The following is an 18194-nucleotide window of genomic DNA, read 5'->3' as shown; positions in this document are numbered from 1 at the left end:
TAGGACAGTCGGGATGAATGGCAGAATGATAACCTAAAGGTAGCCATGATCGGTAGCCTTCCCAAATCAGCCTTGCCCAAATCAGATCCTGGAGCCATATCCAATGTACACCTTATCGAATTTGAGAAGACATTGTAAGTAGCCTGTTTGTATGTTGGCAGCGCTATAGACAATGAATATCGCTGACAGCGCACTGCGCCATCAGCAAGAGATTCTGTGGTTGTACGGACCCGCGGTTAGCGAGTGGATAGGGAAGTGTATGGACGTGATATTCCTAGTGGAAACTCTGTGTTGGTAGGACATGCATTGTAAAGTGAGACGAAATGTTGTGTTTATAAGAAAATCCACAAGGAAATGTATGATGATGTATGTTTGGTTGATAATGTTTGGGTAGTGGAATTATTGACAACTATATCATTCTTGAAACCGGATGTCACATGAATAAGGTAAAATTCTCTAAATTCATTGTTTGCTCTTCAGCAAAATCTTTTTTTCGCGAACCGTAAGTTTCTTAGTAGTTAGAGTCTATAGTAGTTGGAATCTTTTTATTTAGCTGGCTGTAATTGCTGTAGTAAGTGCTATGAAGATTTTCTGTGAGGTAAAGGACTTACGAAAAACAATGGGGTTTGCACTGTTGGGATTCGTGATTGAAATGAGTTTAGGCAATTCACAGAGTTGGAGGTAGTTTCACATTTCTTTAATTTGGATTTGTATTATTGTTAGGATTTCTTGCAATTCAGGGCCATTCTTTTGTGATAATTATTGGAAGTCATGTTGTTAACGTATAGCTGTCAGACTGCGTTAAGCTTGAATATTGTGGGTAATAAATGAATAGGTTAAGTCTAAGTTGTCTTTTTCATGGAAAATAAAAAATAATTAAAGAGTTAGTTTTAACATACAATTATAATCTTCTACATTTTTTCTATTTCCTGTTGGAATATGTCAGTGTCTAAAATGAGAACAACCACAAACTAAATTTCCCGTCCAAGCTCTACAAATTGAAGACATTAATTTGTGAAATCTTTGCTGAATATCCCGCATTACGCTAAAAACACTTCCTCTTGATAAAGTTTCAGAGATACCAAATTATGATAAGTGGAGCCATAACAAAAAGAGAAAGATAACCACGTGCTGTCATAATAACTTATTGGTATCTTATTTATCATGACGGATGATGATATTGAAGGCAAATGCTCTCAGATGAGTACAACCACATGAGACTATACGGATAAAAAATGGTGAATAGAGAATCAAAAACTTGTTGTTTTCACAAAATAATTGTTCTGTCAATAGCTCATGAGTCACCACCTGCAAGTACGCAAATAACGGGTTGGAATCAAAAAGCCACTGTTTATATGGCCTCTGAATTGCGTGGTTTTTAAGTGTGGGCTACACTACAGTCTAGGGGCAACCAACACATCTGTCACATTAACTCTAAAAAATTCAGACAAGATCGTATAAACACGGACTGGAATCGGCAGTGAAAATAATGTTCACTAATTTTTTCTTAATTTTAACAAAACTGAGTTTATTTCAAAGTAAAGCTTATCGTAGTTAATAATTGTTCTTCACAGTAATGATGATGACCTGAGTGAGGATTTAAATGAAACAGAACAGCACCTCACGTTTGCATAAACTTCAGGAAAAATCATGGAAAATTAATCTTTTAGCAGAGTCTATAATTAAAGCTCTATAATTGCTAAATAACTAAACTCCAGGCGCAGGTCACACTAAAATAACTGCAGTAATGTTTTAAAATTGAGTCTAGATCATCTAACGTGAAATATTCTGTAGCACCCCCTGGATAGTTTTCACAACTAAACATAGAATATACAACTTATGTGGATTTTTGTTAAAAGTAAAATATTATTCTGATACTAGAAACAGTGATGAAATCTGTACTATGTACATTCACTAAATATATCGTTCATGACTGCTAAAGACTATGACAAGGATGTATACAGAAGAAGCCAACATGTAATCGCTGGCTGCTATCATTTAATATATATATAATCATGCGATAAGATTATCGCTCGTGGTTCTGTTCGTTTTGCTCTCTCTTGCTATTGTCTTGTGGTTTCGTTCGCTTGCTACTGATCTGATGCAATCGATGTGAGTAATAGCGAATTGGTGAACTTACGTCTGCTATTCTGTTAAATTTGACTTATTCTGGAATAGAGACTTAGCAGTAATTGTGGTTACATGTTTTCATTTATGGAAATGTAATTACAACTTGCCACATTCTTTAGTTTGCTGCGGAGACAAACGTAACATCGCTATCTCCTTGTTGTCCGCCATTACGGGGAAATTTTAATTTTCAGTAATTATTTATGAAATGGTGCAACCTAAAGAGCACAGACAGTTATATTATTATTATTATTCCACAAGAGTTCTGAGATCAGGCTGTCACAAATACAGGGTTATTACAAAGATTGAAGCGATTTCACAGCTCTACAATAACTTTATTACTTGAGATATTTTCACAATGCTTTGCACACACATACAAAAAGTCAAAAAGTTTTTTTAGGCATTCACAAATGTTCGATATGTGCCCCTTTAGTGATTCGTCAGACATCAAGCCGATAATCAAGTTCCTCCCACACTCGGCGCAGCATGTCCCCATCAATGAGTTCGAAAGCATCGTTGATGCGAGCTCGCAGTTCTGGCACGTTTCTTAGTAGAGGAGGTTTAAACACTGAATCTTTCACATAACCCCACAGAAAGAAATCGCATGGGGTTAAGTCGGGAGAGCGTGGAGGCCATGACATGAATTGCTGATCATGATCTCCACCACGACCGATCCATCGGTTTTCCAATCTCCTGTTTAAGAAATGCCGAACATCATGATGGAAGTGCGGTGGAGCACCATCCTGTTGAAAGATGAAGTCGGTGCTGTCGGTCTCCAGTTGTGGCATGAGCCAATTTTCCAGCATGTCCAGACACACGTGTCCTGTAACGTTTTTTTCGCAGAAGAAAAAGGGGCCGTAAACTTTAAACCGTGAGATTGCACAAAACACGTTAACTTTTGGTGAATTGCGAATTTGCTGCACGAATGCGTGAGGATTCTCTACTGCCCAGATTCGCACATTGTGTCTGTTCACTTCACCATTAAGAAAAAATGTTGCTTCATCGCTGAAAACAAGTTTCGCACTTAACGCATCCTCTTCCGTGAGCTGTTGCAACCGCGCCGAAAATTCAAAGCGTTTGACTTTGTTATCTGATGTCAGGGCTTGTAGCAATTGTAAACGGTAAGGCTTCTGGTTTAGCCTTTTCCGTAAGATTTTCCAAACCGTCGGCTGTGGTACGTTTAGCTCCCTGCTTGCTTTATTCGTCGACTTCCGCGGGCTACGCGTGAAACTTGCCCGCACGCGTTCAACCGTTTCTTCGCTCACTGCAGGCCGACCCGTTGATTTCCCCTTACAGGGGCATCCAGAAGCTTTAAACTGCGCATACCATCGCCGAATGGAGTTAGCAGTTGGTGGATCTTTGTTGAACTTCGTCCTGAAGTGTCGTTGCACTGTTATGACTGACTGATGTGAGTGCATTTCAAGCACGACATACGCTTTCTCGGCTCCTGTCACCATTTTGTCTCACTGCGCTCTCGAGCGCTCTGATGGCAGAAACCTGAAGTGCGGCTTCAGCCGAACAAAACTTTATGAGTTTTTCTACGTATCTGTAGTGTGTCGTGACCATATGTCAATGAATGGAGCTACAGTGAATTTATGAAATCGCTTCAATCATTTGTAATAGCCCTGTATTTTTCTACACAAGGTATCGATGTAAGTAAAACGTTCAGAATCGGTAACGGCCTGGCTCAAGGCTTAAGGTACCGTAAAATAATTAATTCTCAGTTTACGCTGGTATAAAAGTGAAAGATATTAAACTTTAACAACATTACTGACTTATGGGGGATATTTTGCAGTATTTAAATAGTATTTTTGTGGTGTCTAATTTATACATTATACGCACGTAAGTACAGACGCTTAACGTCGCGAGATTGTTTTTCTTGCATACACAGACTAAATTATTTTCACTTGTACCGGAATACTTTAAAAGACTTAAGCTCCAATTACTTTCAGTATACAAAGTACTGAGTACAAAAGTGTATAGATATTTCTGTGCGTACTAACAAGAACCCACTCAATTACTTTCACGTTTATAGACGAAGTATTACACTTTCTGATCTTAAATAGTGTACAGTCTATAAACATTTTTAACGTACAGCACCTGCAAAAACACATTGTGTTCAGAACAATAGTAATTTCTTCTTACAAAAGACACTAGCTAACTAAAAATAGTAATATTTTCGAATAAGATATTAAAATTCGAAGTTAACGTTGAAAATATTTTAGAGTATTCTTAAGCTTGTGAGTCCACGACTCAGCCAATTCACCTGATGCGAAATGTTCTAAGTCCCAAGTTGAAAATATTTCAGAGTGTTCACTATCGACTCACACGAATATCATATGTCCATTCGACTCACTCAAACACAACCTATTGTCACCCATACAAACATTCTGTTCCAGATCTCAATGACCACGCGAACGAAATGTAAAGCCTTCCTGCGCCAGAAAGCTTCTCGCGGAGATGGCTGCTAGTATTTAAACCCTCGCATCGACATGAATGAACCATACGCAATTTCGACTTCCTTAACATACTTAAAACTATAAGTTTAATGTTAAACACACGTATCATATATGAATTGCACGTAAATTTTCTCAGCTTTCTAAAGATATTCTTAGTTTTTCTCTAACTTAGTTTCTTCACCAACAATGATTCTGCCCCTGCAAACACTCCTTAGAGTTATGTTGCTAATAAACATAAATAATTAAGACTAAGTACACTCGTACATCGCTAACTATGTCTGTTTAGCAATGATGCTGCTACATTCGAAGTTTAACGTCTGAATTATGCAAAAATTCAGGTATTTACGCGCGGAATGTACATTACGGACTGTAATTCAAAATGGGTAATGTTTATAAACAAATCTATAATAGCCCGATAGTACTGAATGAGACCTATGCGTAGAGATTGCATTTGAAAAATCACTTAGGACGTTGTCGAGATATTAACTCTTTCAAGTTCATTTACCGAGAAGAAACTTAAAACATACTCTTCTTAATTTTGCCCTTGTGACCAGGTTACAGGGTCCTCCCCTACTGTTTGGGTCTAGTTTTTATTACATTTAGTCTTATTTGGTATTCGTTCCGGACAGTCAAGTCAGCCGTGGCGTTTGCCCCACCATGTTGCACGCAAATGGCCTGGTTTTTCGGACCACACGGCCAGAGCCTGCGTTCATCTGACCTGCTGACTAAAATTATCAAACTCAGGAGGAGAACATGGCAGGTAGCATAGCCTGACTTCCCAGAAACTACGCTCGGTGGAAGACGAGCCAAGATAAGTGGAAACGCGGCTCCACTTATTCCTACATATTCGACCGTTTCTGAGAAAACGACTTTCAAAGTTTTCGAAGTAATTTATGTGCGTCATAGTCCATAAGCAGTCCAACCGAAGCGGTAGCAAGCTCGAATCACGGCTTCACAATTTTGTGCTCCACATTCGATACCCAGATATTTTTATTTTCGTTTTTCATTTATCCACCCATACCCATTGACGGTAACTACACAAATGTTTTCCAACCTATATTTAAATAACGTCGTCCTTGTTCGTCTACCAATTCTGCGTCTGGTGAATGAATTTAAAAAAATGAAAGAAAAGCAAGAAATCAGTGAAAAAGCTGTTTGGAATTGTTTGCCGTGAATTTCCTGTAATGTATCTTGATTTACAATCAACTGTAAGGCCCAGTTTTCGGAAAAGTGATTCGTTAAGTGTGGTTTGCCGTGAAATTATTGCCAACGCGTGAAATCTTCAGTAATGTCAATGACGTTCCTTTCCCGAGTGAGATCATACAGAGAAATGTTGCTGTGGCAAACATGCCTTCGCGTGATGCTCCTGGCGTTCGGAATTTCCATGTCTGTGTTGTTTCTACGATTGGCGTCATCCAAGGAAATGCGCCAAATCTTCCTGAAGAATAAACGTAAGAATAAAATATAAGAATGAAGAATAGATACAAGAATGAAATTTAAGAATATGAGAATTTAATAAGATTTTAACCTCAAAGTACCATAAAAATAAATTATATAAATTCACTACTGGCCATTAAAATTGCGACACCACGAAGATGACGTGCTACAGACGCGAAATTTAACCGACAGGAAGAAGATGTTGTGATATGCAAATGATTAACTTTTCAGAGCATTCACACAATGTTGGCGCCGGTGGCGACACCTACAACTTGCTGACACGAGGAAAGTTTCCAACCGATTTCTCATACACAAACAGCAGTTCACCTGCGTTGCCTGGCGAAACGTTGTTGTGATGCCTCGTGTAAGGAGGAGAAATGCGTACCATCACGTTTCCGACTTTGATAAAGGTCGGATTGTAGCCTATCGCGATTGCGATTTATCGTATCGCGACATTGCTGCTCGCGTTGGTCGAGATACAATGACTGTTTGCAGAATATGGAATCGGTGGGTTCAGGAGGGTAATACGGAACGCCGTGCTGGATCCCAATGGCCTCGTATCAATAGCAGTCGAGATGACAGGCATCTTATCCGCATGGCTGAAACGGATCGTGCAGCCACGTCTCGATCCCTGAGTCAACAGATGGGGACGTTTGCAAGACAACAACCATCTGCACGAACAGTTCGACGGCGTTTGCAGCATCTATGCACCCAAATTGCGTGAAAATGTAATCAAATGTCAGTTCTAGTATAATACATTTGGCCAATGAATACCCGTTTATTATCTGCATTTCTTCTTGGTGTAGCAATTTTAATGGCCAGTAGTGTATATGACACTTAATGTAAAAGCCAGGTGTAATTTTACAGTTAATATAAGGCCCTTATATCTCCTAACCAGATGAACATTTGTGTAGTATCCTTCTCTGGCTATGGGTAGATAAATGAAAATGAAGGTAACTGGGTTTCGGACATGAGACGCTGGCCACTATGGAACCTACGTTAGACTGTACTTACCGCACTCTACAAGGCCTCTAAATCGTGTTGAAAACTTTGACGGGCGTTTTCCCTGAAACTGTCGAGTATTTATAGACAACCCAAGATACGTTTTTGCTTATTTGGGCTCCTCTACCACTGAGTGAAGTTTCTGGGGAGTCAGATTACGGCACTTGTTTTCCTCTTCAGAGCATAAGCCAATCACTGCTCCTCAAGGGTGCCACCATCTATTGATGACAGTCGTGAGTCTCTGGCAGTCTCCACACCTCCACACCCTTCTGCGTGTCACGCATCTGTTAATGTTTCTCGCCACAGTACCGGGTTGTAGTGTCTAACACACTTTTACTCTGTATAATCATCGTTGCTGTCAGCAAATACTTTTCTGTTTTTGCCATGCAGAAATATCAGAGTTTAAGTCAAAGCTTTTATGTTCATTGTGAAAGAAATAAAATTTTTTAGTCATTTTAGCAGCCGTTGTCGTTAAATTTACTAAGAAGACATACCTCAGAGATAATGGCGTCGAAGATCTCCCGATGAGCAGCATCCCACACCATGACGGAGCCACAGCCTCCTAGAAACAGTTAGCTGTTCAATCCTCTTTCCTGACGGTCTGTGGCGCCCTGAAAGAGGATCACACGTTATTTTCAGCGAACAGCTTTCACAGATGTTTCAAATGCTGTCGCAGCAAGGAAAGGCGCACTAACTTCGCTCACCACTGATCGAAAATAATCTCGGAACTGTGATTTCTGCATAGATTATCCAACAATGGTCGTTGAAGACGCTGACTTAATCTCAAATTGATATCTCAGTAAGTTCTTAGTGAGAGTGTTTTATTGATGAAACACTAAATAGTCACAAATATCCAAGCTACTAAAAGATATGCTGCTACAGTTACTGGAAGACATCTTACTGGATACGAGGTAGTCCATATGGTACCAGCGTGATGGATGTCTCAGACTTTATACACAGATAATAACTACAGACCTTAACAGAACAGTTGGAGATTGTTGAATCGGGCGTTCGGGAAACACAGGATGGTGTTCACACTCAGCAGGCTTGGCACCTCTGGTCTTTTTATCTGTGCAGAAGATTTATATAAAAGGCCTAGGAGGAAACACAGACGATTCCCGAAGACATGGATTGTCGTATATCGCGGAACTGTTCTGCGATAAGCCCGGATGAAATTTAGCGTGCAGTGCTGTCAGTCTAGAATTGGTTTATAGCATGCACCAGGCTTCAAGATCAACATTTTGAGCACTTGCTAAGACAGTTATGATAATAAATACACGATTCGTACTTGAGTTTCGTGTTTACTGATAGCTGGTGCTGTAGATCTGTATCCAAGTTGCTTGTAATTACGTGTGTACAAAAGAATAGAAAAGAAATCTGAGCATCTGTTAGAAGACAATCAGTTTGAAATAGGGAAGGAAGGGCAACAGAGTCAATTCTGACGTTGCGCTTGGTAGTGGAAGCAATAGTGAAGAAAAAATCAAGACACACTAATAGGGTTTCTCGACCTTGAAAAATGGTGCAAGATTTTCGATATTCTGAGACATATTGGAGTAAGCTATAGGGAAAGTCAGGTTGTATACAATACGTACAAGAACCAACAGGGAACAACGAATCTGGAAGACCAAGAACGAAGTGCTCTGATTAAGAAGGGTTGCAGTCTTTTGCCCATACTGTTCAATCTATACCTCGAAGAAGCAATGACGGAAATAAAAGAAAGGTGCAAGAATGGGATTAAGATTCAGTGTGAAAGGATATCAATCATAAGATTCGTTGATGACGCTTCTGTCCTCTATGAACGTGAAGAAGAATAACAGAACCTGCAGAATGGAATGAACAGACTAATGAATACAGAGTATGGACAGAGTAGATCGAAGAATGACGAAAGTAATGAGAAACAGCAGAAATGAGGGTAGCAAGAAACTTATCAGAACTGAGGATCACGAAGTAGATGAAGTTAACGAATTCTGCTACCTAGAAAGTAAAATAATCCATTATGGCTGGAGCAAGCAGTTCATAAAAAGCAGAGTGCCTCAGAGAAAGAGGGCGTCCCTGGAAAACAGAAGTCTGCTGGTACCAAACACAGGCCTTCATCTGAAGAAGAAATTTCTGAAAACCTGCGTTTGGAGCATAGTATTGTATAGAAGTGAATCATGGACAGTGAACAAAAAAAAAAACAGATAAGAATCGAAGTGTTTGAGATGTGGTGAGAAGAACGGTGAAAATCAGAGATTCTCCGCAGAATCGCCGAAGAAAGGAACAGGTAGATAATATATATGCTACGACTTCAGGAAATAACATTCATGATAACAGAGGAAGCTGTGGAGCGTAAAAACTGTAGAGAAAGACAATCATTGCAATACAGCCAACAAATAACTGAGGACGTAACGTTCAAGCGCTACTCACATATGAAGAGGCTGGCTCAGGAAAAGAATTTGTGTCGGGTGGCATCAAACCAGACAGAAGACCGATGGAAAGAAAGTCCCACTCGCATTATGTCTGAAGTTTCCAGAACGGGCTCTTTCCAATCTCCCAGAAAAAATAGAGTGTTCCATTAAAAAATGCCGTTGTCATAGTTAGGTAGCTACACACGTTAAAAATTACTTGCATACGTCAGAAAATTTTGACATATTGTCCGCTATCAGTTGAGAAATCCGTGCTACTCATCCTGGATATTTTGCGTGTGGCTTGTCTTAGCTGCTCACCCTGTAGATACAGTCAACTATGCTGTGTAGAATGAAACACGAATTCGTACCATTTTAATTTTCAGCAGTTCGCCTCGTCTGCGTAAAATCATAGCGAATGTATCCTCTGCTTGCAAAAAAACGACTTATGTAGCTTACAACGAATAGCTGATGAACTTTTGACACCATAAGTGAAAGGCCCCAGGAGTAGACAACATTCCATTAGAACTACTGATAGCCTTGGGAGATCCAGCCCTGGCAAAACTCTACCATCTGGTAAGCAAGATGTATGAGACAGGTGAAATACCCTCAGACCTCAAGAATAATATAATAATTCCAGTCGCAAAGAAACCAGGTGTTGACAGATGTAAAAATTACCGAACTATCAGTTTAATAAGTTACAGCTGCAGAATACTAACACGATTTCTTTACAGACGAGTGGAAAAACTAGTAGAAACCGACATCGGAGAAGATCAGTTTGGATTCCGTAGAAATACTGGAACACGTGAGGCAATACTGACCCTACGACTTATCTTAGAAGCTAGATTAAGGAAAGGCAAACCTACATTTCTAGCATTTGTAGACTTAGAGAAAGCTTTTGACAATATTGACTGGAATACTCTCTTTCAAATTCTACAGGTGGCAGGGGTAAAATACAGGGAGCGAAAGGCTATTTACAATTTGTACAGAAATCAGATGGCAGTTATAAGAGTTGAGGGGCATGAAAGGGAAGCAGTGGTTGGGAAGGGAGTGAGACAGGGTTGTAGCCTGTCCCCGATGTTATTCAATCTGTATATTGAGTAAGCAGTGAAGGAAACAAAAGAAAAATTTGGAGTAGGTATTAAAATCCATGGAGAAGAAATAAAACCTTTGAGGTTCGCCGATGACATTGTAATTCCGTCAGAGACAGCAAAGGACTTGGAAGAGCAGTCGAACGGATGGGCAGTGTCTTGAAAGAAGGATGTAAGGTGAACATCAACAAAAGCAAAACGAGGATAATGGAATGTAGTGGAATTAAGTCGGGTGATGCTGAGGGAATTAGATTAGGAAATGAGACACTTAAAGAAGTAGGTGAGTTTTGGTACATGGGGAGCAAAGAAAGTGTTGATGGTCGAAGTAGAGAGGATATAAAATGTAGACTGACAATGGCAAGGAAAGCGTTTTTGAAGAAGAGAAATTTGTTTACATGGAGTATAGATTTGTCAGGAAGTCGTTTCTGAAAGTATTTGTATGGAGTGTAGCTATCTATGGAAGTGAAACATGTTTAGACATAGATTAGACAATATGAGAACAGAAGCTTTCCAAATGTAGTGCGCCGGCCGGAGTGGCCGTGCGGTTCTGGGCGCTACAGTCTGGAACCGAGCGATCGCAACGGTCGCAGGCTCGAATCCTGCCTCGGGCATGGATGTGTGTAATGTCCTTAGGTTAGTTAGATTTAATTAGTTCTAAGTTCTAGGCGACTGATGACGTCAGAAGTTAAGTCACATAGTGCTCAGAGACATTTGAAATGTGGTGCTACAGAAGAATGCTGAAGATTAGATGGGTAGATCACATATCTAATGAGGAGGTATTGAATATAATTGGGGAGAAGAGAAATTTGTGGCACAACTTGACAAGAAGAAGGGATCGGTTGGTAGCACATGTTCTGAGGCATCAAGTGATCACCAATTTAGTATTGGAGGGCAGCGTGGAAGGTAAAAATCGTAGAGGGAGACCAAGAGATGAATACACTAAGCAGATTCAGAAGGATGTAGGTTGCAGTAGGTACTGGGAGATAAGAAGCTTGCACAGGATAGAGTAGCATGGAGAGCTGCATCAAACCCGTATCTGGACTGAAGACCACAACAACAACAAGGCGAAAACACCTCTCCCTCCCCCCGCTCCCCCCTCCACCGAGTAGAAGGTTGCTTTGTGACTATTGTAACATGAACGAACTGGTGTGCCATTTACTCGTATATTACTAAACGGCTAACCCAATTTACGCCCCAAACTAAGGTTGCCTGTCTAATGGCTTCCAGGCAACAAAAATTTTATTTTCAGTATTTCATATATTACTAACTGGATTTAAAAATTTAAAATGCAATCACAATCTACTCATTAACAGGTATAATCTTATGTTAAAGGTTAACACGGTAAGAAAAGTATTACAATTATATATTGTGCGCACCGTATTTTATGGACTATAAGACGCACTTTTTCTTCGAAAAATTGCCTCCAAAATTCAGGTGCTTTTTATACTCTAATGAAAAATGTCCAGCGTTTGATTAAAATTACCGCCAGGTTTAAAAATGGCTATACGTGTATTGGATACCGCGGGAGATCTTTCTCTACCTGGCAACATAGGGTTCGACTGGCAGCACCAGTGCACCGATGTGACGATCATACAAGCTTGATAACATCGTCTCCCTCCCGCCCCGCCATCGCAAACCCCGACGGCGCCAGTGAACTTTAACTGAAAGTGATTTGTGTCATCGGTAACAGTACAACATTTTCCTTACGAGTAGTAGCTAATTTCGTAATGGAAAAAAATAAGAGGTATCCATACGATGCGGGCTATAAGTTGAAAGTAATAGCATGTGCAGAAGAACATGGATACAGAGTAGCTGAGCAGCATTTCGGCCCTCCACCAACAGAAAAAACCATTCGCGATTGGCTGCCTAGTAAAGAAGAACTGAAGAAAATCAGGGAGACTAAACGTGCAGTTAGAGCACTGAATGCTAAACGACCAGAATTAGAAGATGACGTATTGAAATGAGTTCAAGGGCACTGTCAAAATGGACCTGGAATTAATACAATAATGATTCAAATACACGCTCATAAGCTAGCGCTGCTGTGGAAATTTATAAAGCGTCATGGACTTAACACGCGAACCAAACCAAAATCTCTGAAAATGCTACAAGTATATGAAGAGAAAATATCTTTCCATCGCTTTGTCATCCATCATCGAAAGAAAACCAGTGTGGAACTAAGCCAAATAGCGAATATTGACGAAACTCCTCTGACATTTGATGTGACGCATTATAGAACTGTTGCCGTGAAAGGTGCTACAACAGTGACTATAAAAAGAAGTGGACATGGAAAAATGCATCAATCACACTATCGTCCTGTCAGGTTGAGCTGAAGGTACTAAACTTAATCCAATGATCGTTTTCAAGCGCAAAACAGTGTCAAAACCTTCTGAAATCTCGTCTGCTGGTGGTGTTCACGTACATGACAAGGGTTGGAAGGACGAGGTTGGTATGAAATTGTTGATTAACATAGTGTGAGAAAGAAGGAAAAGTGCTTTATTGAAGAAGAGCTCTCTTGTGCTACAACAATTTAGTAGTCAACAGTATCTCGTCTCTTACCTTCCAAACTTTACAGAAGCTCTGCTGCGAACCTTGCAGAACTAGCACTCCTGAAAGAAAGGATATTGCGGAGACATGGCTTAGCCACAGCCCTGTCTCCGCAATATCCTTTCTTTCAGGAGTGCTAGTTCTGCAAGGTTCGCAGGAGAGCTTCTGTAAAGTTTGGAAGGTAGGAGACGAGATACTGGCAGAAATGAAGCTGTGAAGACGGGGCGTGAGTCGTGCTTGGGTAGCTCAAATGGTGGAGCACTTTCCCGCGAAAGGCAAAGGTCCCGAGTTCGAGTCTCGGCCCAGCACACAGTTTTAAATGGTTCAAATGGCTCTGAGCACTATGGGACTTAACTTCTGAGGTCATCAGTCCCCTAGAACTTCGAACTACTTAAACCTAACTAACCTAAGGACATAACACACATCCATGCCCGAGGCAGGATTCGAACCTGCGACCGTAGCGGTTGCGCGGTTCCAGACTGAAGCGCCTAGAACCGCTCGGCCACTCCGGCTGGCCACAGTTTTAATCTGTCAGGAAGTTTCATATCAGCGCACACTCCGCTGCAGAGTGAAAATCTCATTCTGGAATTTAGTAGTTTAATAAATGCTGTGAAAGATAAATTGAGACCGGGAAATACAGAGCCTGCTATTATTCTGGGAGGACTTACTTCAAAATTACAACCTCTTGATGTCTCGATAAATAAATTATTTAAAGTTTATGAGGGAAGAATGGAACAAATGCATGATGGATGAAACCCAACATGAAGTCATGCCGAAAGGAGCTTTAAAACAAGCTACAATGAAGTGTGTCAGTGGATAAAACTGTTGTGGTCTAGAGTGAGAGAAGATATTACCGTTAAATCGTTCAAGAAGTGCGGCGTAAGTAACGCTCTCGACGGCAGTTAAGTCCATCTTATATATGAAGAGAGAACGATGATGAAGAAGAAGGAAGTTAAAGTTCAGACGACGATTTTCAGGGATTTTAAAGGTTAGTTCGGTTTTATATACCAATAATTTTCTTTAGTCTGGCTTTGCAGTCTAATAATAAAAACGGTAAAAATGTTATTTTTTTAAAATGCTTAAAAATTAAGGTGTGTCTTATAGTCCGTATCGTCTTATAGTCAGTAAAATACGTTATGTATTGAGGTGGAATAACTCACAGTGCACAATTTACTCAAAGTATGTTCATCGAGTACTTGAGAATGTGAGCACTTAGCTACTTCCAACATACTTTAAACACAACCGTAAACCTTTTCGAAAATTATTCCCGCTGGCACCCTCCACAAATTAAATGAAGGGAAAAAAGTTTATCCTTTACGCATTTCCACTGCTCATGCAGTAATACTTCAGCATCTATTATGACGTTTTAACTTACATTTATTTACTACTAACTCTATTGGCAACGCTTCTTGTAGACAGTATCCACACATACCAATGAATGTACCAGCAAAATTATATCATTGTGCGACACATAATTCGGGAGGTATGGGTCATAAACACTGAGATGTGTGAAAAACTAGCTTTTGCTTAAAACGAAGCTCAAATTACCCTGATTGTACTCAGCCTCTGTTTGATAATGAGAGAACTTTGCGACTTCCACAAACTTAAAACAATGTTTCAAGCCTTTTCTAAACTTTTTCCTCTTACGTGCTTAACGATAAATGTTTAACACAGAAACTGAGCCGGCCGCGGTGGTCTCGCGGTTCTAGGCGCGCAGTCCGGAACCGTGCGACTGCTACGGTCGCAGGTTCGAATCCTACCTCGGGCATGGATGTATGTGATGTCCTTAGGTTAGTTAGGTTTAAGTAGTTCTAAGTTCTAGGGGACTAATGACCACAGCAGTTGAGTCCCCTAGTGCTCAGAGCCATTTTAACCATTTTTGAACAGAAACTGATTTGTAGAGTAATCAGACGTTTGAGGCTTTATACATGAGAGTTCGATTCTTTAAAAAATCGACTTTGGGAATTATACGGGTAGTTTAAGGAGCAAGTAAAGAATCGAAGCTAGTAGTAGCGATATAACAGTACGCAACGAGCAATACCGATATGATTTCGTTATTTTTTATGAGGCTGACTGTACTTGGACAGTTTTTTTTTTCTCTTTAAGCACATTTACACAGCTTCTTATTATTTCACGAATGACACTACCAACCACAAAAAACTGCTGAAAGTATACTTTCTCACTGCCGGGACGAGTTTCGATGAAAAGATCATCTTCAGTCGACCTAAACATAAACACAAATTGTAAGTTAATCTTATGTGAAGGCTCTAAAAATAATTATTGACTGTAAAGAATACTTACGGATGTTATTGTTGCAACAGACTCTCGCAAGAAATGTTCTTTTAGAGTCAAAAAATCATGAAAAACATACTCTGTGAACATAAAATTTTGTCATATCTTATGTTATAGGTTTGCCTCATAGCGTCAGCAGTTGCGAACGTCTTTACAGTAACAAATGTGTTAAGTGTGTGCTGACACTAGCCGCAGTCACAAGGAAACTAACGGCTAGATCAGCTGATCTCAGTTTACACAATACATCTAGCGATAATCATTCAGCGATGTCAAAGAAATCAGGTAATCGATCATAACGGAAGATGGAAGCCAGCGAAAACACATACATGTTACATCTGTGCACGATATTGTAGACATTTAGCAGAATTCTTGTAAATTGCTCTTTGTCATATGGGTCTTTAAAAACCCTGCGTAATAATCAAGGTCACTTGTCAGCGAATATTAGCTGAAAAATAATTTACAAAAGTGAAACTTTTTACGCGTTTTAATATAAATGAGAATTTGTATGTACTGTTTTTTAGATAACGCAGTAGCTCTCTGGAGGTTCATAATGAGTTTTTAAATTAATAGACCGATATGCCTATCTCGAAATATCGAGGTATACAAAGATGAACCACTAATTCCTGACGTTTCATAAATGGATCGAGGGCTATTCTACAAATGACACTACAGTCAAATGTAAAATGTAAATAAAATGACGGAAGTCTTACCATCCGTAACTTTTTATCTGTAGGGATTAAAGCAGTTACGCATGAAACATAAAACAACTTAATTCCTCTGTGGAATTTGATAATTTATTAAGGAAAGGACACAGAGATAGCAAACTAGTGGAAATCATGCCTGATCTGTGTGTGTATGGTATCTCCGAAAGCATCGGAAAGTGGAATTATGCATATAAAAGTATGAAACTCCAGTTCTGTAAATTTCGACATTATCCAGTGACGATATCTATTTAGTTAACAAGAAAGCTTTGTCGGGCAAAGGAATTTGGCGTATAGCCATTTCCATTTACAGGGTTTTTCATTCAATCCACTGTGTAACGTTTAACAATGTTTCCCATAAATACAACAATCTTTTTTTCACAAGATACAGTGGCCGCTCTAGGGTTTGGTGAATGATAAGTTTACTTTATGGCTTTGTATGTCTAACGACTGGTTTCTGCCACAAGCATGTTGAAGCGATCCTCTACCTATTAGAAGTCCCAAAATTAAGAATGCAGTAATTACTTCATTAACCAAATGTCTGTCAGAAACTTTCTATCACTAAATACACATTCCTTCGGAGCAGGGGTAATGTGGGACTTTAAACATCACGTGTCACACTGTTACATAATCATCCAAGAAAAAAAATTGTCTACACAGAAGAAAATTGACTATCGTACACCTGATGGGCAATGTCCCACTAGAGAGTTGGCTTTATGCAATGCCTGAATTTGTACCTCAACCTACTTATGACGTGATGGTGTTGGTTATAATTGTGTAAAAATCTGAAAAGTATTCTGCCTCCATAACATTACACAGAGTCTAATGTTGTAGCACACGACCTGAAGATGCCCGGTTCGAATTGATATGAACTAAATTTTTGTTTCCAGTATTTTCCTAGCAAGGGAGAAGAAGTAGTGGCGTAATATTCCTTATCATTAGAAAGGCCGACCGTGTCCCGCCTTAAATCGCAAAACTGTGCCACACAGTGATGACGTGTGACATTGTCGGTAGTAGGATTGGGTGTCCTTAGCTGCAGCCGAGAAGAATGAATTGTGTATCGACCCCGATTTTTGCCCTCTCACTGCTTTCCCTTTCACAAGCATTAACAAAAGTGCAAACTCAAGACAACATTTCACAAGAACTCATCATTTGCACGACACAGATAGACACTTATCACAGTAAGCTGAGAAGGGAATATGGACTCTAGCTCAATGTTTCACTGTGCCACTCAAACACTCGTGAAAATAGATGAAACGCGTTCGGGTTCTAACTAATGACATTCCATTTAGATCAGAAATATAGAAATACTTACGCAATGTGTACCGATGATGTGGAATTTTATTTTTCAGAACCGAGGTCCCTGAAGCCGAGAGCCAGATATCGACTTCCGGTTTGGGCTATATCGCTTCCTGTTTCTATAGCATCAGTCTGAAGCGGACTACTTTACCTGGTATAGGATAGACCTACCAACGTAAGTGCATATCGGTGCCGAATGTCAGAACATTTGGGGCACAAATCCTATCAACGCAAGGTCCCCACGTTGCACACTAGTTGGAAAGAAGCCTGTTTGCCTTAGGACTCGCTTTGCCGCCGTCCTCTGCTCTAGCCACGCGGGAAACTACACGCGCGCGACCCATCTGATCCCGAATCTCCGCTGCCCGATGCCCATGACCGCTCAATTTAATCACAACGGCCCCTTCCCCTCTTCTGCTCCCCCTCTTTCCGGCAGAGCCATATGGCACCAGTCGATATATTGCTTTAATTTACACATCTAGTTCATTCGCGTATTTGTTCAGCTAGAGATAACTGCGTTTGTCAATGCATCCGTCAGAGAACGGAATTAAAGTCTGTTTGAGCCGTCGAAATGCGGAAATGAGTACTGTGACGTTTCAGTTGTGTACCATATTCTACAACACCGTCAAAAAATAAGAGCTTTTACTTGTAAGATCGTGGCGATATTGAGAGGTAATAGCATTATCGAAAATACACTACTGGCCATTAAAATTGCTACTCCAAGAAGAAATGCAGATTAGAAACGGGTATTCATTGGACAAATATATTATACTAGAACTGACATGTGATTACATTTTCACGCAATTTGGATGCGTAGATCACACTGAGAAATCAGTACCCACAACAACCACCTGTGGCCGT

The 18194-nt window shown here is 40.1% G+C and overlaps 1 protein-coding gene across 1 annotated transcript in view; it reads right to left on the bottom strand.

The window, feature by feature from the left end:
- LOC126235350 (uncharacterized) overlaps positions 1–8069 on the bottom strand; it is a 41440-nt gene extending 33371 nt beyond the window's left edge. Inside the window, exons 1-2 of the mRNA XM_049944072.1 lie at positions 8001–8069; positions 7520–7636 (exon numbers count right to left, since the gene is read on the bottom strand). Of these exons, the coding sequence (XP_049800029.1) occupies positions 7520–7570 (51 nt within the window). The 5' untranslated portion in view covers positions 7571–7636; positions 8001–8069. The remainder of the gene's footprint in view (positions 1–7519; positions 7637–8000) is intronic.
- Between the last annotated feature and the right edge of the window lie 10125 nt (positions 8070–18194).

Source organism: Schistocerca nitens, chromosome 2 (assembly GCF_023898315.1).
Source record: "Schistocerca nitens isolate TAMUIC-IGC-003100 chromosome 2, iqSchNite1.1, whole genome shotgun sequence".
Lineage (NCBI taxonomy): Eukaryota > Metazoa > Arthropoda > Insecta > Orthoptera > Acrididae > Schistocerca > Schistocerca nitens.
The sequence above is the reverse complement of the archived record's forward strand: the minus strand, read 5'-3'. Positions and strand labels throughout refer to the sequence as shown.